This window comes from Blennius ocellaris, assembly GCF_963422515.1.
Source record: "Blennius ocellaris genome assembly, chromosome: 20".
Taxonomy (NCBI): Eukaryota; Metazoa; Chordata; class Actinopteri; order Blenniiformes; family Blenniidae; genus Blennius; species Blennius ocellaris.
This window is the reverse complement of record NC_137669.1, coordinates 16,717,270-16,742,617: the sequence shown is the minus strand read 5'-3', so window position 1 is coordinate 16,742,617 and position 25,348 is coordinate 16,717,270. Positions and strand designations below refer to the sequence as shown.

General features: G+C 41.3%; 1 protein-coding gene across 1 annotated transcript in view; it reads right to left on the bottom strand.

The window, feature by feature from the left end:
- Positions 1–25,348, bottom strand: part of LOC308144829 (RNA-binding motif, single-stranded-interacting protein 3) — a gene marked incomplete at its 3' end in the record, with an annotated part of 293,608 nt that overhangs the window by 224,763 nt on the left and 43,497 nt on the right. Inside the window, exon 3 of the mRNA XM_080516066.1 lies at positions 5,047–5,265. Within this exon, the coding sequence (XP_080372192.1) occupies positions 5,047–5,265 (219 nt within the window). The remainder of the gene's footprint in view (positions 1–5,046; positions 5,266–25,348) is intronic.

The following is a 25,348-nucleotide window of genomic DNA, read 5'->3' as shown; positions in this document are numbered from 1 at the left end:
AAACACATGATACTCATCTACCATATTAGTCTGAATTAAAGATCAGATTATTTTCCTGGAAATGAGTTATCTCCTTTAAATGGTGAAATAATAATATATATTCAGCTCTGGGCGCTATGACAAGTTTGGTACTATAAATCCACAGCATGGAGGCTTCAGAGACAAGAGATATATGCTGGGTATGACACTTGGATATCTAACTATGCCAGTCAGGCCAGGAAATCGCACCGTCAATAGAGTTTTGAAGATCATGCTGAGAAGCCAGCAAAAGGTGCTGGACATTGTCGTTAACAAGCTGCTCAGAGGCATTAAAATTCTGTATCTGAAATGCTTTGGATGGGAGCACGAGTGACACACTGTGAGGGGAGACACTGGTGGATAAGTGCGATGATAGCTGGAGCGAAACCAGCAAGGCAGGAGATCTGTGCGAGGAACAGGCGAAGAAAACTGGAGACTACATAATGGACGCAACCGGAAACTTTTTAGAAGTTTGGCAAAGTCGCACTCTTCAATTCCAAATGTTTTTAAACATTTTTTTTTTTAGAAAATAAAAATTCATGTGTTTGTAAAAACAAGTTTCGATCTGCAAGAATGTTTTTTTTAAGATTATAGCCTTGTAAAAGAGTGGAATCGTCTGACAGTGATGGACAATCCATCTTTAAGCTTGTTTGCTTTCGATTTGTAAATGTTGGCCAGTAGTTTGTTAATTTTTTTGCATGGATGTCCTGATTATCACCAACTTTTATCCAGTGAGGTACAAAGTACTTGAGCAAGGTCCAATGAGCCACAACATTGCAAAAGTCATCACAAAAAGCAAAGGGCGTTTACTTCATCCACTATAGGAGAAGTTTGGGATTCAGTGTTTTGTTTGCCAACTTCAAAGCCACCGATGATTCAGTAAAGTAGATCATAGAAGATGGATGATGACTGGATGTATGGATGGAGAATTCCACTGGTCATAAATTAAATATCCTGAATATGCTACAATAAGTTGTTTTCAAAGTACTGTATGTTGGACAAACAAATCTTACCTGATATACTCCTATCTTATCTGGTCTACTTCTGATATGAAGTAGAGCATTATAAAATCTCAGACAATGAAATTATTTGTCATAAATGTAAGTGCTGTTGTGTTCACTGACAAGAAATAACTGATTACATGTACATAATAATGTCACGACAATGTTCAACATGCAAACAGAAAGAAATGTTTTTTTTGGGGACGAGGTACTGCGAAGGCAATGTGTCAGGAGCAAAGTGGCCTCTCCATTTACAACATCTACACTTTACTGAACAATGTATGTCCATTACCACTGCCACTGTTAAATAGGCTCTGTCACACTAAATTGTGGAAAATACCTGAACAAAATGTTTCCTTTTCTTTGCTATTGTGCTTGTGATCGATTCTCCATAGACCAGAAAATCTATATCATGATGCTTGGTTGAAGCAATGGGGTCTTTGCAGCGCATGTGGCTTCGAGTAGGGAATCCAATAACATTGCGTGTAATCATTAGCCTGTCAGGTTTTGTTACACTAAAGTAGCTGAGGGCTGGTTCACTCACTATTGCTGTAACCAAACTTGTTTAGCTGCAAGGTTAATAGTGCAAAGACAAAAGAAGTGAGATTTGACGTGAGGTGATATGTTCCCTGTGCTTCTCTTTTTTCCTCCTCTTGCATTAACATCTATCCAATGTCTTCTTGCATTTCATCTCACGATGTCTGTGGCCCTCAGTTTTCTTCACTTATTGCAAAAGAAAATGATTATAAATAATTATCTCTGGGATAAATTGACATCCTTGCAAAAGCCATACTGAAAAAGTTAATATAATGACTGATAGAGATTATATAGCATAAAAAAGGGCTATAATTTGACTTCGACATGCTACCATGCTCAAGATTGTTAATGTTTTTACCAGTAGTTCCTTTTTTTTGTTGTTGTTTAAATTTTAATAACATTTTCATGTATTAGTGTTCAAATGACCTCTAAACAGATTTATAGACCTGAAAATATGACTGAGGGAAACTTTCTGATGAAACAGTCATCAAATCATTTTACTACAAAGTGGAAAAAACAAATCTGTCCTAAAAATGAAATCGACATCATCAACCTGAGTGATCATACATATGTCAAATGAAACTCTGAATTAAATAAATATAAAATGTGCTCAAAGTTCACCCATTGTATGATGAAAACCAACTGTTTCATGCTCAAGTTTCTGCTGTAAAAGTTTTGTCCTTATGATGACAGTTCTGTTGGTTGACAATGTCACAAAACCCTGCACTAAAAAAAGCCAACATTTATGCAATCCATAGTAATATGCATGCATTTTATCAGAGTGAGAGTTGCATATTCACATGAAAAATCACTATCACTTTGACTCTCTTTTAAGTCACATTTCCTGACTTCTACACGACTTTCTCTGCTGCTGGTTTGTCGTACAATCCCCCCCCCCCCCCAAGGGATCTTCATCCCACCATATTAAAAGTGGAAATGTATCCGCTTCCATTATAATTACAAACCCACTGGAGGCGAAGCTTCTTGATCTCGGCTGGATCCTTACTTGCTTTTCTTTTTTCCCCTTTATTTACTCACCTCTCTCTGCCGAGAGGACAGACGCATGCTGAGCTATCAGTTCTGTTTTTCTTCCCTTTCTGTTGGGCATTCTTTGCATCTAATATCCCTGAAATTACAATAACATTTAGAGAGGCAATGAAAGCGGCGAAGGGGGCGGCTTTTGAGAGAAGATTGTAAAAATGGAGGGGGGGGGGGTCTGCTCCGGTTTGTTTGTGAATTGTGGGATTTCTGTTCAGGGATGAGGTACACTACAGTATGTGTTGCATATGAGAGGCTGTAAAATGCACTAAGCAGACTGGAAACGCTGGAGTCCTGCCTTTGTTTACCGTCAGTGTCTGGATTAGCCATCTCTAAGCACCGCAAATCCTCCTTGAGGCCAAAGTGTTGACTCGTAACAGCACTGGGCGAAAGGCATGATGGTGGGGGAGAAATTGCTTTCTGCGGGGACAAAATGAAAACTGCTGAAAAGGAAACAACCGTCCCTGCTGTCCGATGAAAACAGGCCAGTCGAAGCCAGCGGAGTTAGCGATGGTCTCAGGGTACAGGGTCAAAATAAGGGCAGCGGTGTGATGGCCCTGTGGCGATGTGTAACAAAAGAAGGTTTAGGTGGGGACGAAAAGAGTAGTGTGGCGAACCAATCTCTCATGAATATCAAAATACACACAGGCCAACAAAGCGGCGATTAGAACAAAAACAATATGACAATGGGGTGTCTGTTGTTGATTTTCAGACTATATTGTGATGAATCGTTTCAGACTTTGTCTGCACACAATGAGCATTTCTTGGAATTAGAAGCTGCACTGTAAACAATGAGGCAAAACAAAGACCAATCTACCCATTGCAAATGGATTTACATACATGTCTTTTAGATCACATAACTACCTAAAAGGCTAGTCGGATCAGAAAAGTTGCAGTTGCTTTGTGTCAATGAATACAAGAATCGTTTCAATCTGAGCACTACCAAGACTGAAAAAGTCAACTCAGTGAGCCAGCTCATATGAAATGGATTAGAAGTAATGTGTATGTGAATGCAGAATAAACATGTTTACACACAACTGACAGTGGAGAAATAATGTTAATGATGATGGCGATCCCCCCCCATCCCGAAGGGGATATAGACTCTGATCCTGCAGGTGTGTAGAACTTTGAAAACGAATGACTGTGCATTAAAAAAGTGGCTTCTCACAGACTCAGAATTGGGCTCGAAAAAGAGATAGTTAAATATATAAAAGAGACGCCCGGGGGTCTGTTTGTAGATGTTAATACGATGACTGAGCTCCCTGGAGATTCTGTGGTAGTGAGAACAGAAAGGAGAACTGATGTTCCAAAAAACTTCTGACACGTGACAAAGTGCAACCGCAACTACGACCACATTTCATGTCTGTCCTGCAGAACGCTCTGTTCTCGCTTCCTGTTTCGCTAACAACGCGGCTTATAAAGAACCAAGCTCATTTTTGCCTCGGGAGGTAGTAGTGGTAAAGGCAATGACAGTGGTAATGGGGCTGTTTGCTGGTGATGGTGAAAACAGCAGTGAGGACAAGAATGGTGGAATAAAAAGATGCAAACACATTTTCTGGGGCTCTCGGAGAAAATTTCGGCCCCGCTGACGAAAAAAAAACCAACTAAACAAACACGATTGTGTGCCTTCATATCACCAGAATGACATAAAAGGAATGCTTTGTGCAACCAGGAGCTGACAAACTGTGATGATTATCATATCTAAATCCAATCCAATTTCTTCACTCAATGCATGCAGGCACTTCAGGGAAGTCTCAACATGTCGCCAAATGGGCTGCTGGGAATTTAAGAGGTGTGTGTATGTAAGATGAGAGAATATCAGAGTGTTGTAATGGAAAAGAAGAGCAAACCAGAGAAAGATTTAGTGTGAAACCTTGTAAATACATTTATTACAGGAAGAAATACAGAGAAACGAAATCCTGCCAAATCTTTGTTTCCAGTTCTGTGACTGTGACAGCAACACGGCGATAATAAAATTTGACTTGTGACTCGGTTCCAGTCACACCCCAAACGTTGCATTGGAAAACCAGATAGCGCCAATAAAGTCAAATCAAACGGATTGCAGAACAGCAATTAATTCCAAGGATAATGACAAGGGAAGCCATCCAAAAGTGTCTGTACCTCAATTAGTCTCTCATTGCACTGTCAATGCAGTGGATGGATGAAAGAAAAACAAATTAAGTTGCAGAGGAGGGGCGGGGTCAAAGGAGAAGATAATGTAGGAGAAAGAAAGCAGAGAATAGTGATGGGGGGGGGGGGGGGGGCGGTATACGTGACACAAGGCTGAGAGTAATGAAAGACTAAAGTTAAAGGATAGAGAAAGAAGGAGGAGGGAATGGAGAAAGTTGACTTAGTGCTTGCATAAACACTTCCCTCAAAGGAAATGAGACTAATGCACAGCAGCGAGAAAGAAGTGTCACAGCAAATCAAATTAGAAATCCACAGTACTCACAGAGGGATGGGCCAGACAGTAGGCATAGCTTGTGTGCGTTGACTGAGCATGGTGATGTTGGTGTTGGTGGGACACATAATGCTGAAGGCTTGAACGGGTGAAAGAGGGACCACCCCAGTTCCCCTGACCTCCACCGCTGCCACTGTTCCAGCTGGAGCCGTGGCTTGGACTCATCCCTGCAGTCTTGCTGCTGTGGTAGCCTCTCACTGCTGCGCCAGGCTGGAAGGGGAAAGTTGGGAACAAAGTGATGAATATTGCTATTGTAACCGAGAAACGCCCGCCGGAAACCGGCGGGCAAGCACTGACAACTGACTGGCCGTGAAGTTGACCTTGCGTCGGAAGGGAAGGCAGGATGTGGTGTTGATCAAAAACCTCGACGCCAGACCATCGAGATTGTTCTCACACTTTCTTTCCAATGCTCGCTCGCTCGCTCTCTCCCTCCTTTTCACTCTCAGAGCGCCAGATGTTGTGAAACCCCGTTCTGTCACGGTCGAGATGTGTTCTTGCTGGAAAGGCGCTGATTGGTTTGATAAGATGCTCGGATTACAGGCTGGCAACGGGTTTCCCAGTGTGCCATTATGCGCTGGCTATCAACAGGGTTCCTAGAAGCAGGGGGCTGAATCCGCCGACAGTCTGGCTTATGGCGCTCAGAGATGGGTTACCTCGGCTGTCACGGCCACTGGAGCACAGACAAAATACAAGGCACACAGGGCACACGTGCTGACAGGTCACACTGTAGTATTCACACACTTTATGTATTTATACCATTTGAATGAGGTTTTTAAGCAGCACGAGCAACTGCAGCAAATAAATTCTAACTGTTTTTGCTTCCTTGTCCTCCACAATGCATATTTTGCTCTCCACAGACAACTCCATACTTCTGAAGGAGGCAGAATAATCTAAGATGTTTGACAAACCACACAGAAAGCCACATAATCGCTGATATCTAAATCTTGGTTTTCATTCCCAGGGACTCTGACAACCCTCAAATAAATACAAAACCTCATTTTCCCTCCCTCATGCATTAGTAGGCATTTCCATTTACTGCCCTCATTCACTACAAGAATATCTTAAAAGCCCTCTGACATTCTCTGGATGTCCATTTTGCCTGAGTCACTCGTATCTCTGACATGACTCACAAGACTCATGGAAGCGGAGCTCTGACGGGTTGAATAAATGTAAATCACTAGTTCTCCAAGAATCATCTTTTTTTTAACTTTATCTACCCAGGTTATCTCTCTAGGAACAGAGTGTCATATTCAAGAGAGGCTGAAGATCTCAACAAATACAAGGGGAAATTTGCAGGTTTGTACAAAAGTCGCTGTACAAGCATTTGCTTTACACAACACTTGCCAGGATATGTTAACTGTGCTTAAACAGCCAATGGAGAGTTAGATGTGGCAGAGATCTTTATTTTTCAAATCAATAGAGGTTATCGTATCATTTTAATAAAATGTTATAAACCTATGGTGGTTGAGTTTGCTTCAATGCCTGAGATATTAGTGTATTCAGGTGTTTTAGGTCGGCCCTGTCAGCCCTGGTTAGTGGCACTGGCACCAAGCCCAGCTTACTATAGAGCAGGATACATCCTGGACAAAAAGCCAGTCCATCACAAGACAAACACAGAGAGACTGATTAACCTCACAGACATGTTTTTGGATTGTGGGCAGAAACCAGAGTACACTGAAACTGTCCAAAATATATTTGCATATTGAAGCCTTTGGCACTGCCAAAAAACACATTTCCTTACAACTTGCAAGAAATGCACCCTCCCCATCAACTATTTTGTAATGTTATTATGTTACACATTTCATGGAAGATGCACTATCACAAAGAAAATAGGTGGATTGTCTTTTTCATACTGAAAGACGGGTGCATTACACAGATGCAAGCACATGCATACACAATCAGGGATCTGCAGAAAAAAAAAGTCCACTCGACAACAGCAGGAAGAGCCTCTTGGTAATCATACTGACTGAAAAGAGGAAAATGTACAAGAGAGTCATATAGAATGCAGCTCACACACACATGCACAATGCACGCAACAATGATGTAATATGTTTTACGACAATGTGCATAGCCAGCGCTATTTGAATTCACATGTACCGCCACAAACATGACCAGATGGTACGATTTCCAGCACGGCCACATCGACGTGGGAGATATTGGCTCATGAAATCTGGCATTTTAGAAATACCTGTGTTTTATGAGGCATCATGGAAATAATCCGTAGAGCAGAAATAAAATAGGCACATAGAGCTCAAGTTGTGCTTTTTGATAATCACCTGGGAAAAATTAGTCGTAGTCAAAAATTTAAAACAAATATAAGAAAGAGCTTCATTCAAAACATACGTTTCTACCAGAGGTATATATAAAAAGAAAACCCGAACAAAATACTTCAATAATTTCTGAAAAATAAATAAATACATGATTATAGATGATATATTCTGCTCTTATTCCATTTTTCTCCCTCAGTAAAAAAAAACAAACAAACATGAAATGTGATGCAATTTCATGAGCGTTTGCCATGATTTGACTTGCATGTGTGAACTGTGTGCTGAGCAGGAACAAACCACCTTGAATGAAGCACAGCTGTACATCATGAGCGAGCATTAACAGTCCTCTTTAGCCGCTGCTGAATTTTCACAGAGGTCAGGGGGGTCATCCCACACAGGGGTTACTGGAGCAGAGCGATGGCAGCAATATAGACTCACAGCTGTGCTTAGAAAGCCTGCCAGTCCAATATTCTCCATCGCTAAAGAACCGGAGGGGAGAAACGTAAGCCAAAGTTCAGCCTAATACACACAGTATATAGGATAATGACAGGTTTAGGGTTCACCTTAATAAAAAACAGGAGGAGTCTATTTCCCCCAAAGCAGGAAAAATGCATTTGCTCAGTACAGAGTCTATAGCGAAAAAAGAGGCCCAGTGGTGCAATAAAGAAGAAAGCCGTGGGAAAAAAAACAGACAAATACATGAAGCAACGATTTTGAATAGCTAGGTTTTCAACCCCGTCAAATACAGAAACGTGCTGTAAAGTGGAAGAAGTAATACAGAAAAATAAGCTCGTTTATTTTTTTTCTTGCTGTTAAACATCAAGATGCTCTTTTCTCGCAGGGCTTAAATGAAAATCTTAGTCAGAGGGTTAACATTTGAGAACTGTGTGTGTGGGCAGGATATACTGTATGAACAACACATCGGCATTTAAAGCTACATCTCACTGATGCAAGTTATTGAGTGCTATAGAGATAGCACTATTATACTGCCACTGTAAAAGCCAGAGGGGAAGGATAGCCCCAGGTATGGTACATTAAGCCGCATGGCCACAGACACCACTTTAACACAACTATTCACCAGTTCATAGAGTTTAAGTGCTGCCCCAAGTCATGCAACAGCCTCCACTGGCCTTATAAATGAGGATCATTCAGCCTCAGAGGAGGTATTTAGAATTAATCCATTTGTGCAGGGCTGTTTTGTTAAAGACACAATCTCAGGGGAGCAAAATGTCAAATGCATCTCAAGCACGTGAAAAGTATGGATGAAAAAAATGCTTTACATTTGCTAGAGTGATATTCATACTCTATGTCATGGAGCACGGCTTTGCTTTAACATGAGGCTGCGAGCCGGGGGTCTTGACATTCCTTGACTAAAATGCATGATTGGTCCCCCGACTGAGATTCATGTCACAGACTTTCAGCGACTTGTCAGCGAGCTACACTCTGCCCCTATTTTTTTGCACTGAATAAAAAAGATCTTGTTACGGTTACTTTTCCTCAGTTAAGGGGGGGATGTTTTACATACTTGGCTGACAGACATGTGTCTCTGCTTGCTGATTTGTTCGTATGCACTGATCAGTCCCTCTTTGCACTCTCTTCATGATGCCTCTCAATCTGTCAGGTCATCCCCATGTGGAAAAACAGCCATGAACACCTCATTGTGCAAGCTGTAAAAACAACACGGTCCACTGGAGGCCGCAGGAGAAATTAACAGTGATGTAATTTAGCATTTTTGCTACAAGGGAAATAAAGTCAGTCTGCACAGTGGTGTAGTGATTAGCAGCCTCAAGTCGGAACAAAAATATTCCCGGTTCAAATCTCAGCTGGGCTTGACGGCCTTTCTGTGTAGATTTGGCAGATTTTTCCAGTGTCAATGTGGGTTTTCTCTAGATACTCTAGTTTTCTCACAGTTCAACTCAACAAATGAGGCTAATTGGTGTTTCCAAATTCCTTGTCGGAATAAATGTATGAGTGTTTCATTTATCATGTAAAGGATTCACTATTCCAGGTTGCACCGGTTTTCGCATATTTTGAGCTGGGAATGACCATTAACCGTAATTTTCACTTGGACAAAAACATTGAAGGACTGGCAATTAATTAAATATTAAATCAAGTTTATTTAGGAGTAGAGAGAGGACAGGAACACAACAAAAACAGGGTTGTTTCACTAAACAACCGTTTCAGGAACATGACAACAAGGTATTAGGGTCAAGGATTAAAGATGCTCATTCTTGACCAAAAAAAATCTGTTTTCTATTATTTTCCTGAAAGTAGAGCTTTCTAATCTTCATGAAACAATAAGCAAGACATATATAGCTCAGAAATGATTTAGAAATGGCTGATTGTGGGATGGAAATTCAATGTGTGTTACCAGTTGAGCAGAGAAAAAAAAAGTGTTTTGAAAAGTTCCCAGCATTTATTATTGCTTTACTTTTACACTCCAACGTAAAACAATTCTCAGTGCATTTCAGAAAGCTTCCTTTAGTTACCAGCATATTGACCATACATACAATTGCAGCAGCACATCTGATGACAAACCCTTGGTGGAAAGAGGCTTAATATCATTACCAGGCGAACGAACGTGGTGCATGAAAGTTTTAGTGTAAAAATATTGGGACAAAAGTCTAGAAAAGTCCACAGCTGTGCAAAATGTGCAACAGATAAATGTACAGTTCACCCTCAATGCTGAACATGCAGCCACAAATACACATTCCTCACATAACATTAAGATTATTGCTAGTGTTATATTTAAACAGTACATAGTTATCAACATTAGAAATCTGCTTTCGATAAACACGATTCTGCTGTGTTAAATTTGAACTTAAAACAACCTGAATGAATGTCATACATGTATTTCAGTAAGGATCAAGCTTTGCAGAGCAAATATGCACTTTGAAGAAATGCAAAAGGTCAGACTTAAAATGTTACAATTCAATCATGGATCATTGGAATGAAGGCCACAGGTAATTAAAAACAGATTTTAATCCTCTACCTATGAATGGACAACTGTTTCAGATTCTCTGTTCCAGGATCCCCAGAGCAGTATATGTGATCCACATGTTTGGTATGGGCACACTTTATGACTAGTGTCATTTATGAAACAATCTAAAGCATAGTATGGTGGTGTTATATGATTTACGCTTTAAAGTCTGTCACACTTTTTTCAATGCAAAATGTTTGATCTGCAATTACTCATCAATATATTCAAAATGTTGAGCCATCGGTAAATTGAGTGCAAAAGGCACGCATTACAATTGTCAAGAAAACATGATTAGAAAAATAAAAACAAACAGCTTTATTGCCTTTCTCCACTGTAAACATCTCTTCCTGCACGTTAACATGATACTCCATAAATCACGGGATGTGCAGTATTATTGTTTTTTAATCTTCTCTTTTGCGAGGGATTAATTTGGTTTCACAGCCAAACATGATGGAAATACTTCAGCAGGCCAGAATGTTATCAGTGCCATTTATTACTGAAAATACAACTCAAAGAAGAATAATGCTTCATCTTCAGCAAGAAGAAGTAAGGAAATGCTGTGGCTCCATTAATTCGCCAAGAACAACCGAGCTCTAGCAGTTCTTGAGTCTATTTTTCTCTGTTTAAGTGATTTCTTCCCGTCTCATCCTTGAGACATATGCTTGGTTGAGGGTTTCGTGGTATGAGCTATTGTGAATTACTGTCCTCCACCCTCCATTTCTCAGTATATATCTACATATTAAATTCAATAAATGTTGCATCAACCTTAAAGCGGTCAGATTATGCCAAATTCACCTTCTCATGGTTTTCCAACAGTAATATGTGTCCCCATGCCTTGACTGACGCCCCAGAAGTGAAGAAATTCTGCCTTCTCTCTCCCTGGTTTGTTTAAATTTGTTAAAAGTGTGAGCGAATCAGTAATCAAGCCCTATACATTGTGTCACCAGGGGTTTAGCCAATCCAAATCAAGGTAGGCCCTCCCTTTGACCCTCCCACAATTAGGCAGCTCTGCTCTGGCACATGGCACCACGAGAAGAAGAACTTCCACCTCTTCCCAACATGGGCATGTGTGGGCGGAGCCAGTCCAGCTCACACAGACACAACAGATTCCGAATGGAGCTCCTATGATCCAATATTGAAATGGCTGAAAATCAAGGAAAAGCTGAATTTTGGGCAATAAACTTTGAATACGACATTTTTACAACCAACGAGATTCATGTCAAAGTGTTTTTATGGGCTTATCCACCTTTGAGGTCTGAGGACATTTAAGAAATGATTCTACTTATCTAACACGGGACACTTGAGAATGAAAAAAAAAAAAAAAGAGAAATAACCAATCACACATACTCAGCCTGATTGTCATCTCTAAACGTACCTGCGTGGAGAAATGGCAGAACATGAAAAACCTACAGAAACTCCAACTCCAGCCCAACCTGGACTCAAACCAGGGACAATCTTACTGTGAAGCAAGCGTGCTAACCACCACAGAGTAAACATTAAATGTCAAACCAACAGTTAAGACAGTCTTGTGATTTCTAAATCACACAGAAAAAGGATGCCGCTATGTCATTCAAAACATTTGATGATATTTCATGAATACAAACTGGCTCATTCGAGACAATTTAATATACTCCACCATTATATCTAAAACCCAATAGAACAAGATCAAGTTCAAGAAAAGTGTTGCATCGGGAACAGGAAGTTGTGAGATATAGATTTCCTTGCAGGATAAATAAAACACTACAAGGCAACAGCTTCTTTTGTGCATTTTCTTTTTATGACAAGTTACTTAATTCTATCTTGAGATTGAACCTTTATCTCAAGTTGTAATACTGCACTAAAACAAGTGGTCTTGTGCCTGTGTCTTTTCTTCTTCCGCCAGGCATTAAATAGCACTGTACTGCGATTATCTGATCATCCGGGAGGCATTAGGCCCCGCAGGTATTGAGGGGTACTGCGAGGCAGAAATGGTGATTTCCCACAACAGAGATCGGAATCATAATGCTCTGGTTTCCCAATGGCCTAACTGTGCTTTATCTTGGCTCCATGCTTGTTTTCGAAAGACTGGAGAGCTGCCAAAAAGGCCTGTTTTCCTCATATCGCCTTCATATTTCCATTTTATACAAAGCCCACACAGAGTTTCAGCCAACCGCTGGTGTTAAACTTGTCAAAGGCCCCCACCCATTCAAAAAATGCATCAAAAGAACAAAAATTAGGTCACTAAAAAAATGACAACAAACCACAATATATCTCAGCACTAAAGCATTTCTGAAGAGTCGAATGAATGATTCAAGGAAGAGAGGCTCAGGAACAAAGAATGTCACCCTAGACAGCATTAGTTAGAGGATATTGTTTTCTAGATGGCCCTCCACGCCGGCTTGCTCCGTTTGGCCAGCTATGAAAGAGACGCAGCTTTCCCGAGGCATCTCTGATGACTTGCTTCCTGAAGGCTGCGTTGCGTGAAATGGCCTCCTCTGAACCAGTGGATCGACTTTTCGCCAATCCTCATCCCCTCAGCAGAAGTCAGCTCCCTGCCGCCAGACGTGCGGGTCGCGAGTGTCACTCCCGGTAGAACACGGCCCGACGCAGGTACGACACGCTCTGCGGGTCACCGGTGGACTCGCCTTCCAAAGCCCCAAATTTCACCCCCCGTTCACCCTCGCTCTCTCCGGTGCTTGAAGACGAAGTTCAAGCGTAACCAAGGCAACGTGGTGGCAGCACATGTGTGGGAAGCCTGACAGGTTGCAGGCTGTTCACAGTTGAAAAGGAAAAGAAATAAGCGCGCGAGGAGCTACCCCAGAGGCTTTCACGATCACTTGCATCAGGGCCGAAAGAGCTGGCGAGGCCAAAACCGCAACACGCCGTCTCTGCTTGCGTCTCTTTTTTCATCCTTTTCTCTTTAGTTCTTTCTTCCAAACACTCTAAGAAAACACCTCTGTGATCTAAGATGAGAGGCTGGAAGGACAGGAAGTAAATGGTAGCCAAGGCAACTGGGTCAAGGGTGAGACTACACCTGGGATGGTTCACAACCACTTCCACAAGTATTAGAATACAGTACTCTCGGTACTCCGCTGGGTTGGGGATGTGATGTGTGCCTTTAAGACTTCTTCACTAACCCCGTTTCCGTTGACTGGCGCCCCCCGAAAAATTGCTGTAACCCTACCTGTTGAGAAAATCTGCTCTCGTCTCGAGAGTTAAACGAGTTTCACAGTGTGACAGTGGACTGTTATTTAAAATATTACATTACTTGCTGTATGTGTAGACAGTTTCAGACAGTATTCCCCTCTTGAAGAAACCTGATTTCCTACCAAATACAATCTCCTGAGGTGATGACAGAAAGAAAGTGATGGAGAGTGAAGGTGTAAAGGAGACATTCAGAGACAAAAGAGAGAAATTAGAAGATATTTACTTTAATGAATCTTTGACCTCTGAGAATTTTGGATCGCATGACCCTTCCAGACTTGGAGCTCAAAGTAAACTTCACAACATTCTGTGTCTGTTATACATCTCAAATATTTTCCTTGGCCTGACATGTTTATGCTCTGATGAACTTTGGCCTGGCTGCTGCTGTGAAGCGGATGTAGAGCCTTTAATTTGCATCATGAAATCCTATGGGAAGCGAATGGTAGGGGAATAAGCAGGTCGATCATCAACCCAAAAGAGGTGCGCTGATAATGATAAAGTTCACACAAATTAGTTAAGTATGCACCTATCCTCAAACTTTTGCAACCATTCAGTGTGCCAATATGCTGGTCTAATAGAAAAAACGGGGTACTTTAAGGCGAGATGAACGCTGCAGCGTCGAGATAATGATGGACTACATGTACTACCCAATTGATATGGCTCAAAATGTAATCAATCTTAACACAGTCCATTAGTCATTTGTTTTGGCAATTCCTCATTTTAAACGGAGCATGAGCCTGCATGAGTGAGTGCTGCACAATTGTAAAATATGCACACAGCTCTTTTAAAGGTGCATTATGTAACTGTAGAGGTGTAGTGGTGAGCCCACAGCAAGAAGATACAGGTTGATGAGAGACAGAGAGAGAGAGAGAGATAGGGAGAGAGAGAGAGAGAGAGAGAGATAGAGAGAGTACTTTTTGAAAGTACTCCACGTGCGCACCTCAGTGCAATCAACAGTTGTTCTGCACATGTGCAAGGAGAGACTACAGTGAAAATGGAGGATTCTGGAGTTTGACTTATCATTATGGAATTTAACCATGCATTGCCAATAAATTCGACATTCTTGAAGAGACACATTCTTTAACCTACGTCTAATATTGAGCGGGTCTATACAATGGAGATAAACCGTTTAAAGCCTGACTTGCAAACAGCAGTCACAGCCTTGATTGCCTTTTCCAATGTGAAGCTAAAATTATACCTTTTCCAGTCGTACATCACGGAAGAAAGACACCAAACACTTCTCCAAGAAACCAATTCAAAAAATTCCAAGTTTAACACGTCGTGTTGATGCAGCACCAGTGTCTGAAACCAAACATGTACAATATATGTCAGCTTCATGTCGTAACTTTCAAAGCACCAAACTACTTGACAAATTTCATTAAAAAGAGTTTGGAACTTTGAAATATAATTCCAACAAGAGCAATCAAGAGATTTATGACCTCCACCAAGGGTAGACATGGACACAGGGAAATGACACATATTCCACATCCAGATCAACTGCCTTTATCCATTTATGTAGTTCAGTGATCATAATATGAAAGAAAACAACACAATAGATTGCAAAATGAAAATGTTGTATTGTGACAAATATTTTGATCCAGATTACCAACTAAAATTTCCTGGGTTCTTCCTTTGATCAAAATGCACCTCGGTACCAATTTTCATGAAGATCCGCACAGTACTTTTCGAGATATCTTGTTACGAGACAGGCAGGCAGACAGACAATCTAACACGGGTGATTTTATAACCTCCTTGGTGGAGATTCAGTCAGACAGTGTCATACAAGTAACAGAAACCATCCATAGGGGTGTGAGAGTGGGGGTCTGCTGCACCACAGGGGGCTGATTGGACACTTTGATTAATGGCCAAATTGCAAAAATCGAGTCAACACTATTAAAACAGTCAGGAAAAGTACGTGTGAACTTCTTCGCCATTTATAAACAGCCCCTGAAAGCTTATGATCCTCACCACCATTGGACAGAGAAGGATACCGTCTGAACTATAGCCAGATTCACTTTGTATTCACATTTGCATTTTTGATAATAAACCAAAAATAGCAACACGTATCACAGTGGATGCCAACAAAAATTGGTTGAGAGAAGATGCCGTTTCTGAACTTTCCACACCCTGTGTTTGGTCAGTTTGGACGTCATTTGCCCATTAAGCCATAAAAGAAGTTAATAGAAAGTTTGACATTTGTTTGGTGAGCACCAGAATTTAAACAGCTTCACAAATGAATTCCAATAACCAAGCAATCTCAGTGAGCTTTTAGTGAATCCCATAAACTAAATGTCCAAGCAGTCTGTCTGAACATAAATCCTCTCGTACAGCATTAAATTGAACCAGATAGAGGGGATTTAATTTCTACTAGATTTAAGTCTCAACTTTTTAAATGAGCAAAGCTGAAAACTAAATACACCGAGTGACCCTGAAACGTATAAAATGCCAAATATACATTTTGAATTACAGGAATTCAGGATGTAAAGTAACACAGTAATTCAACACTGTAACAACAGCATGGCGACAGGCTGTTAATGTCTGCTGCTGAACAATGATTACAGCTGTTTACCCACTGGGGCAGCCGAGCTGCGTCTGAGTGAATCACACCTCCAGACAAATGCTTTCACACTGACATTTTAGTCCTCGTCTTATGTATGCTTTTTATACACCCACTTCTCTGGCTCCATCACTTTCTTTGTTCGCCCCCCCCCTCCTCTCTCTCTGTTTCTAGGTGTCTTTCCACCTCTCTTTCTCCCTGCAACTTTCTCCCTCCTTCCATCACTCTATAAACTGTGGGGATGATGGATGCCTCTGATTGCCTGAGGGCTCTGAGTCCTGCACACTAAATCTGAGTGCTGTATTGAGCTCTGTGCCATTAAAACTCCTACACAATGCAAGAATAGCCATGTATGATCACTAAGTAAGCTGAAATCTGTATTGTCAAAAAAAGCTTGACAAACAATTGTTCTGAAAGCTTTTAAAAGACATTTTTTTGGGACATGACGTATGTATGATAACACATAATTGAGGCATTGTTTTACAGTGCAATTTTTTTTTTTTATGTTTTGGGAAAATAAATTTTTTGTGCATATTATTTGAATTATGTATAAAGGTCCCACTATGATACAGCAATGTTTGAAATTTATGTTTTTAAAAGATTCCATCCACTGGGAATAACCAACCAATTTACCATAAACACAGTCACTTCAACTGAAAAACGCCGGGTGTATTTAAACTACTAGCTTGAATATATTTAAAGAATCATTTGCGACTAAGGTCAGAAAGTAAAAATAAATATCTCGTATTCCATGAGTAAAATAATCTATAATAGTGAAAATTAGTAGCTAATGTGGCTAAAACACCACTATATTCATTCTTTGTTGATATTTCATTCTTATATACAGTATATTCATTGGATTATTGATCCCAGCCCTTTTTGCAGTTGTGGTTCTATATTCCAGCAGGTAAACTGTGCAAAATAACAACCAGATGAGTGGAAGAACCACACATATAAATAGGTGTTTGCGGCTTTGCTGTGTTTCACACAAGAGTGAGAAAACTGGAAGAAAAGAGGGGGAAGTAAGATGAGAGGAGATGAGTGAGACTTCCAGGCGACGTAGAGTCCTCCATGGCTGACGGCCCGACGGCCAGCAGGCGAGTCTGACTGAATGGCCGAGAAATAAAGCGGGACAGAAAAAAAAGCAAATTCGACAAGAAGAAAGAAGGCAAAGAAAGGTTTTGTCTTCTGGAAGGTCCAGTGAGAAGGACAGCGAGGAGGGCTTTGCGTCGTAACTTCTTTTCCCCCGCCCCCTTCTTCTGCAGTGTCCTTGGCTCTGTGTTCCCTCCAGATGGGCCTCGGATGCTGCAGCACCTCTCAGGATGACATGGGTCCCGGCTGCCTACTGCTACTGCTGCTGCTATTTCTAGGCCTGCACCCCCCCCCCCCCCCCCCTTCCACCTCAAAGAAACCTGATACCATCTTCAAATACACATCTGTCAGCCATCACAGACCGTACCGTGCATGTGAAGTGTAGGTACAAAGAAAAAAAAGCATGTTTATCTTTGTCGAAGGTAAATGAAAAGCTGCCAAAGTAGCTCTTAAGTGTAACAACTCTACTTTCACAGAGTACAAGACATCTGTCAAACTTGTTTTTTGTTTTTTTTTACTTTCCCACCAACAAAATCACAGTCATGCAGACACACAAAAGTGTGAGCCAAAAGATATAAAACACTATACTCCTCTGTACAGTTCCTCCTTTCGCCTCTCATGCTCAAAACCTGCTTTCTGGTTTGTTGTCTTCGTCAGATCCCTGTGGTGGCTGGAAATGAAGAATTAAGACGAGAGCGCAGCAAAACAAACCAAGTTGCAACCAAGTCTGCGAACACTGCAGTCCTCCAATAACAACACTTCTTGATAAAAGTCTATTTTCTCTGCACACTGTCTCCACATGATGTTATCATTTTTCTTTAAATTCAATAAAGTCCTCTCTCTCCGCTCAGATGAAAACTGTATAGTTTTGAGATGAGCACACAGTTTTGTGCAAGTTTCCCATATGAGGCCGCCTTCTGCAATATGACTTGCTGAAGTGCAGAGAATGTACTGCTGTGAGGCGCCGTTATGAACACAGATCATTATTAAACCTTGGGCTTTGTTTTGATTTCCATGAGAGGAGAACAGACAATTATCTGCTGAATAAAGAAGACCACATTTCCCCCCATTTTGGAGCGAAAACCAATGTCTATTATCATCCTCCTCCAATCCTCCCATGTCTTTCCTCCTCTGCAGCCTTGGGTAAGGACGAGGTAAGTAACCTTAAGGCCAGGTACATAAAACACTCAAGATACGATGCCACGAAAGGGTCACTATGAACATGAAAAGGCCAGTGTTTTTCTTGTGAATACAATGTTTCGTGACATTTTCACAAAATGCAGTGAACCTGCAATTCAATCACTCTTTTGTGTTTTAAAAAATGAAAAGCAAACAAAGTGTTTACCCTCTTTTCAGTGAAGTTCATCGTCAAATGAAAAGTGCACATCGGGTTCTTTCATACATCGCGGCAATGAACACTCTTAAAGTGAAGTATCATTTCATAATGTGTCACGTCTTGTTCTCCATCTCCTTCACGACTATCTCTCAATCTCAACTTACCCAACCTATGAAAGATGGGTGTGGAGGGGGTTGCTATGGAAAACAGAGTGATCCTGCCACTGTGGACCCCAGCGGAGCGTAACAGGGTACACATGTAGAGTCATGACCACATTCCAGCTCTCCTCCAGACCGCTGACACAGGGACATGTCAGAACAGTGGCTCTCTGCCCCTTGAGAAGGCTTGACAGCTACACTGTCACTGTTTTGAAAGGACTGTACAGCGATATGATTGCGTCAACACTTGTCAGACAGTGTGTCTTTTTCCGTGTGTTCTGTCATTTATGGGGGAAGTGAGAGAACATTATTTCTCTTGTTATCGTCTGCAGTGAACAGAAAGATTGGCTGTTTGGAGGTGCAGGTAGAGAGTTAATCATTCACATCAAGATACTTCGGCATGAAAACTAGGATGTTCAGACTTAAATTGTCTCACTACCACCAAGATCCACACTAATTCTTCACACAGACACTATAGAAACCAACTAAAGATGCATTTAAAAACCCACAAGCTCTGTTGCGAATGTGCAGCTGTGGCACTTGAACCGCTGCGCATTCAGTAATTAAGTGAATGAAGTGCAGACACTCATGCGCCTGCCCTTCAGTGAGATAGTTGAAAGTGAGGATTTTCTGCTTACTGACAGCCCTCTGTACCGAGCCTATCGCTGTCACACTCGCATGAGAACATGGACCTCTGGAACAGCAGATGACAGGATGCTGAGCACATCACAACGGCTTCAAACACAAGTCACGGGACACCAGAGGATAAATAGGAGGCAGAACGTCAAGAGATGTGCACACAAACGGCACTTTCTGCTAAGGACACACAAACGCAGACACCCACCCACCAGTGGCTCAGCATTATGGGTAGCTGCATCAGCCGTAAACAACATTGATGGTTCTTCCACTTGCAACTGAGGTTATTTGTGAAATTAATACATTCTCAGTCTGGAAATCTATCTTGGTTCTTCAGACTTCAGTCATATAATCCACCAAACGAGACACAACAGCAGAGAAAAGCCGTTAGACATTGGCAGGGACGATATGGCAACTTTTTCATTGGCGAAACTCAATTTTACTCTGAAACATGGAGCCATTGGAAAGACAAATCAGCAGGGCTTCCAATAGGAGAAGATTTTTTTGCCGAGAGGCATTGTCACGACAAAGAAGCAACCAACAAAGAAGAAAAAAAACCCTGAAAAATTGAGCTCCAAACAGAGGTGTGTCAGTTCAATGCAACGCCCTCGTAAAACAAAGATGTTTTACTGTGTTTACTGCCTGCAGAGTGCAATCACCACTGAAGAAGAAGATGGTAGCCATCTTTTAGACTGCTGGAAAAATCCATGCTAGACTATTTATCTGGCCGCTGTTTATTGACTACAATGACAAACGTCTCGTGGTGCTTTAACTCTCCTGAATGTATTACAATAGAGAAATTGACCCTAATTGAAAGATTACAAATTTGAAAGAGAAAACCATGGACCTTGCCAGTGGTAGAAATTGGAGAATTTATGCTGCAGCGTCTGCAGTTTTGGTTTTAAAATACAATGTACATATATTTTGAGATGGCGTGAGCCATACAGAATAAGAGTAAGACTAAAATCACAGCAAAGCTGTTGTTAATTTCAGCAGCAACATTTTGGGGAAATTTGTGTGTGTTTATTGTGTTTTTAGTGTTTGCTTTTGAAACACATTTGAAACCCAATCCAACAGTACTGCAGAAATAATAACGAGCTTTTTTTTGTCAAAATACCAATGGTCTGAGAATAACACCATCAACTCTACTTGTTCGACAAAGCCAGTGAAGTAGCAGCTTGCTTTGCTTGGCAAATATCCTAAAATATTAGATATGCTCAGGACAATGCACATGAAGATTATTCATCATCATCATTGTACAACTTGTATTACTTCTACTGTAATGCACCATTGAATACTGTCAAGTGAAAAATTCATAATCCCTTCACTTTTTAGAGGAGTTCATAGTTATTCTCACACACAAAGCTTTAGTCATAGTCAAATTCCAGCTCTGTACATCGTGTCCCACAGTAATAAAGGGAAGTTGACCGATTTTGTGTCCGTCACACGTGGTGCGGAAAAAGAATGCTGTGTCAACGAGCAAACATCTCTCTGCTCCTGTCCTCATTTCTCAGGGGCCAAATGATTTGGTGCACACTGAAGTGTTCACCAACATCCAGCAAATAGCCAAACCAACAATAAATCAAAAAGCGGCAGCAAGGTTACACCCAGGACGACTGAGTCAGCTCAAGAAACTTCATGATTCATACTCATCTGAGCCATCGATCTCTTTAATTTTGTCACCAAAAAAAACACAGCTGCAGTAGCCTCTGAATGCAGCCTGCACATCTTCTCTCAGTTACAAGATTTAATGAAACTATCATTACAGGTTTTTAATTTTCTTTGGTGGCCGAAGATTTCATTGGCAGGACGCTCTGCCCTGCACTACACAACGCACATCTCCACAGCGCTGCATGTGTCCTCTGGGGAGGAGAGAAGCCGAGCAGGCGGCTGCAGATGGAGGATCAGAGTTTCCACATGAGCCGCACCCTCTTTCATATGTCCTCTGAAGCTGTAAACCAGTGGAGCATTCCGCCAGAGTGAATTCAGTTCGTCAGATCACACGTATGTAGCATGGATATACTTTTGACAGCCAAGTGCCTGTGCACGTGTGCGGGGGGCCCCCATGTGCTGCGACGCAGCTTTTTTTCCATCTCGCCTCATCACTCAAATAAGGCCTCTTTCTACACATTCCGTCTCTCAGGCAGATGAATGAGCGTGATTTCTTTTGACAGCTCGAGTATGGAAATGAAGCCACAGGCTGAGAGAGGTGACATGATACAGACAACAAAGTCAAGCGCAGAGTCGGGGAGAACAAGAAGCCCCTAAAGTGAGATCCAAAAACAGGACTTTCGCTGGGGATAATCTGTCAAAGGACATAACGGAACCAAAGTGACACAAGTGAGCCTCAGAAACACTCAGACAAAACAGATGACGACGTGTTACAGGGATACACGGAGCTTACGTTTGGATACACATGCTGACACAAAAACTAACAAAAAGTAACACCAGCGCCAGTGTTTTTCTTACATTACTTGGATGACTTCAGTGACATTGCAAAGTTTGCTTGCCGCTTCCAAAGAGGTCAACACTGGTTAACTGAGAAAGCAGTTGAGGCAAATAAGCAACAAAAAAAAAAAAATTCCACTGTGGAATTTGAACCTTCGAGACCAAATCACCTAAACACAGCAAGAGTGTGTATTACCTTACAACAGGGATGGTTTCTACCCTGCACGTCCACTAACAAGCCATTTATCAGAGCAACACTCTCACAAGTTAGGCAACATGAGATGGCCCGCAGCATGGAGCTCCTCCTGAAGGCCAAAGGTCTCTGAGGATTCGGCTGCATTAAGCAGTTGGGAAAAGGTAAAGGTCATAACATGAGGTAACCCGAGACGTGCATCTAATCTTGCCTGCATAAATGGAGGAATCCACGACCTCTACCACACCATAGAAAAAAGGACTTGGACAACATAGTAGGTGGCCTAAAAAAATATATAAAAAATGAATCATTCAAGACAATATTAGTGTGATAATTATTAAGTGTTGGGTCTCCTAAAGGACAAGAAACAGGGAAGAAGTATATTTTAATCACATGAATTCTAGATTTAAATAAGATCAAACACAAACTTAAAGTATGTTAATCTCAATGAGTTATGATTTTTTTTGGATGCTCTGCATGTCTTACAGTTTCTCACGAGAAGACATTTGGGATTTCAATTGCAGCTTGGACCCACAAGGCCTTCGAAAAAACCAGCAGGTATCAAGCAAACACAAGCAGAGTTGAAATGAAGGACAGCTGTATTGGTTATAGCTGGGAACATTAGCCTCCCATTCAGCTTCGAAACCTCCTACTGGTTGAGGGGGATGACTAAGGACGACAGGGATGCCTAATGTGACTTTCATTAACGATACGCTACAGGCTAGAGGCTGACGCAGGCCAGGCTCAAATTGAAAAGTGCTGAAGCATAACTGTGTCGGATGCCCAGTTTCCTAGCCCCATAGTCTGACTGATTGAATTCCTGCCTCGCCCACAGGAAGAATTCCTAAGCGTCACTTATTCCAATATCAAGTGGGTGGGTTTGTTAACTTTCCGTTAACTTGCCAATAAGAGGCAAAAGTCACAGTGAAAATAGCACAAATCTATGAATGCTGAAGGAAATACTGTTACACCAACCATATCAATGACCAAATACCAAAACTAATGTAACGTCATTTTGTCAACCCAGTTGCCACATTTGTCTTCCACACAAACACAAATTATACAACAAATGAAAGCAAAGACCCCACAGATTATGGAAATCTAGGAGTGTAAGGCAAGACAGAGATTTGCCTCTTCCCTGTCATTTTTATATTTACTCACCTCTCATAATTCATTTTTTTAAATATTTTTTATGCATTATTTTGCATTCTCTCCTAGAATTCCATCACATTTTTATCCTCAGTTGTTTTGTATTTGTTTCCTTTTGGCAAATATCTATGAAGTTTGCTATCATTCATTAATGGTGATTTACAAATGACGATCTATTTATGATAAGGTGTAAAAAAAAATATATATATATATATATATAGAGAGAGAGTGTTTGTTTTTCTTTCTTACACATTATCATAAATAAGCATCAATGACAACCCACTGATCCATCAAAGAGCACCGGGAGGCTGGAGCCCATCTCAGCTGATATTATGAGACAGATTATAGCTTTAACATGCATGCTTATATACATTATACACATACACTTACTATCTTCAAATATATTATCACACTGCACACTGATATGCGTGCCATGAATTTATAGGCCCAATTATCACTGCTTTCTCATCATTTCACAAAGAGGTCAAACTACCTGCTGAGTTCTATAGCTGCTCACACATCCAGTGGAGTGACGGGTCAGCAGGCTGAGGTATGAAGACCTGATGCGCTCCTGTGCAGCACTCGCGAGCAAAAGAAAACGGTTTTGGAACGTCCAATGACAGGATGATCTGAGGTGTCAGGCTGTAGGGAAGAACTGCAGCTGCTAATTAGAGGTAGATTCTAATATGAGAGACTCTCCAGCATGGAGGGCCTTGTTAGCCAACAGTCAAACCTGAGTGCTCCGGCTGAGGGCTTGGCTGGCTGCTGCGGGGCCGTCTTCCTCCACTGACATCGATAGGGGCTTCACGGGAGGGAGAGGAAACAATGGTGTTGACAAGCAGTATCAGGCCGAGCAGCATGAAGGCAGGGCCAAACGATTCCATTTCCCAGCCAATTCCATTATCAGGACACACAGACTTTACTAATGCCTGAAAACAAACAATACACAAGCATCCTTCTAATTAAGCCCTTGAGTAGCGCTGCTTAGTGCACCGGCATATCTGTGTTGGATGCCTGCGAACAGCCTGATTGGATTCATCAGCACTTTTAATGTGCTCCTGTTTTCTCCCATGGGCCTCTAAAAGACTACCGGCTGAATTCAATGGCCCGTCCAATACATTGCATGTTTAAAGCCCTGAGAGGCAGATTGGAGTATCGAGGCTGTCAGTTATTTCTTCGGGAATACACAATCTGTCAACAGCTCATGCTGCCAACAATGCAGACAAGGGAGTACACAAGCATGTCCAAAATAATCATATCTATGTATTTTGATCATAATTACATGTGTCTGACCTCAGCGTTATGCTCTTTGTTTGAGTCTATTCAATTTACACGTGCTGTGCTAATAAGTAGCTCTTTGACGTGAGTAACATTCCTCAACAAACAATCAGACTGAATAAACCCATAGAACAATGACAAAATATACATGATAAAGAGATTGAGGGTGCTTTGAAACCTGGAGTTGGGTTTAAATAGTTCACCATTAATCACTGCCATGTAACATTCAGATTAACGGGCTTCAAGCACTCCTTTTGAAGCACAAGTAGCACTTAACCAGTTATCTCTCCACGTCTTACAGAGAGCTCTCAAAAAATAACTGCTGCTGAGGAATATCAGTCGAGACTGAGACTTGGTTTCATTTTGTGATTGATGATGGCCATGTGGAACAGGGGGGGGGTGGCTCACCGTGAGGGGACTTTCACTTGCATTTTGAAGAAGAACTGCAACCTACATCTCTTATTGCCACAGTTCAATTTTAACCCACGCAGCCCTTCAGTTACTGAAATCATTGTGCATCGTACGATGGAAAACAATGTCAATGGAAAAAGAATATATCGACAAAACAATGCATTACTATATGAAACACGTGATCCACATGGACTTTGACAGTGTGATCCTGCATCCCTGTGATTTAAAGACAATCCACTCACGATGGCACGCCCTGTTGAAGAAGATTCTGTAGTTTGTGACTTTAAACTTTCACACATCAAGGTTTGATGACTTGTTAAATAATCCACCGTGTTATCGCCTTGATTAAATTATGCACAAGCAACATCAGACTGCTGAATAACCTTTCAATCATCACTACCTCAGCGGCACAAGAGCTCAAATTATTAAGAGGGGAAAAGTCCACAACTCTAGATAGCAATGTCTGAGGGGGCTTTAAGAAGAAACACTGTCAATGTGGTAAAAATCTACCATTAAATTGATGTGCCAACACCATAAAATGGCTATATTAAATTGCTTTAAAGTATTAATTTGTGAGAACCACTGAAGTAAAAGGAAGCAGCAGC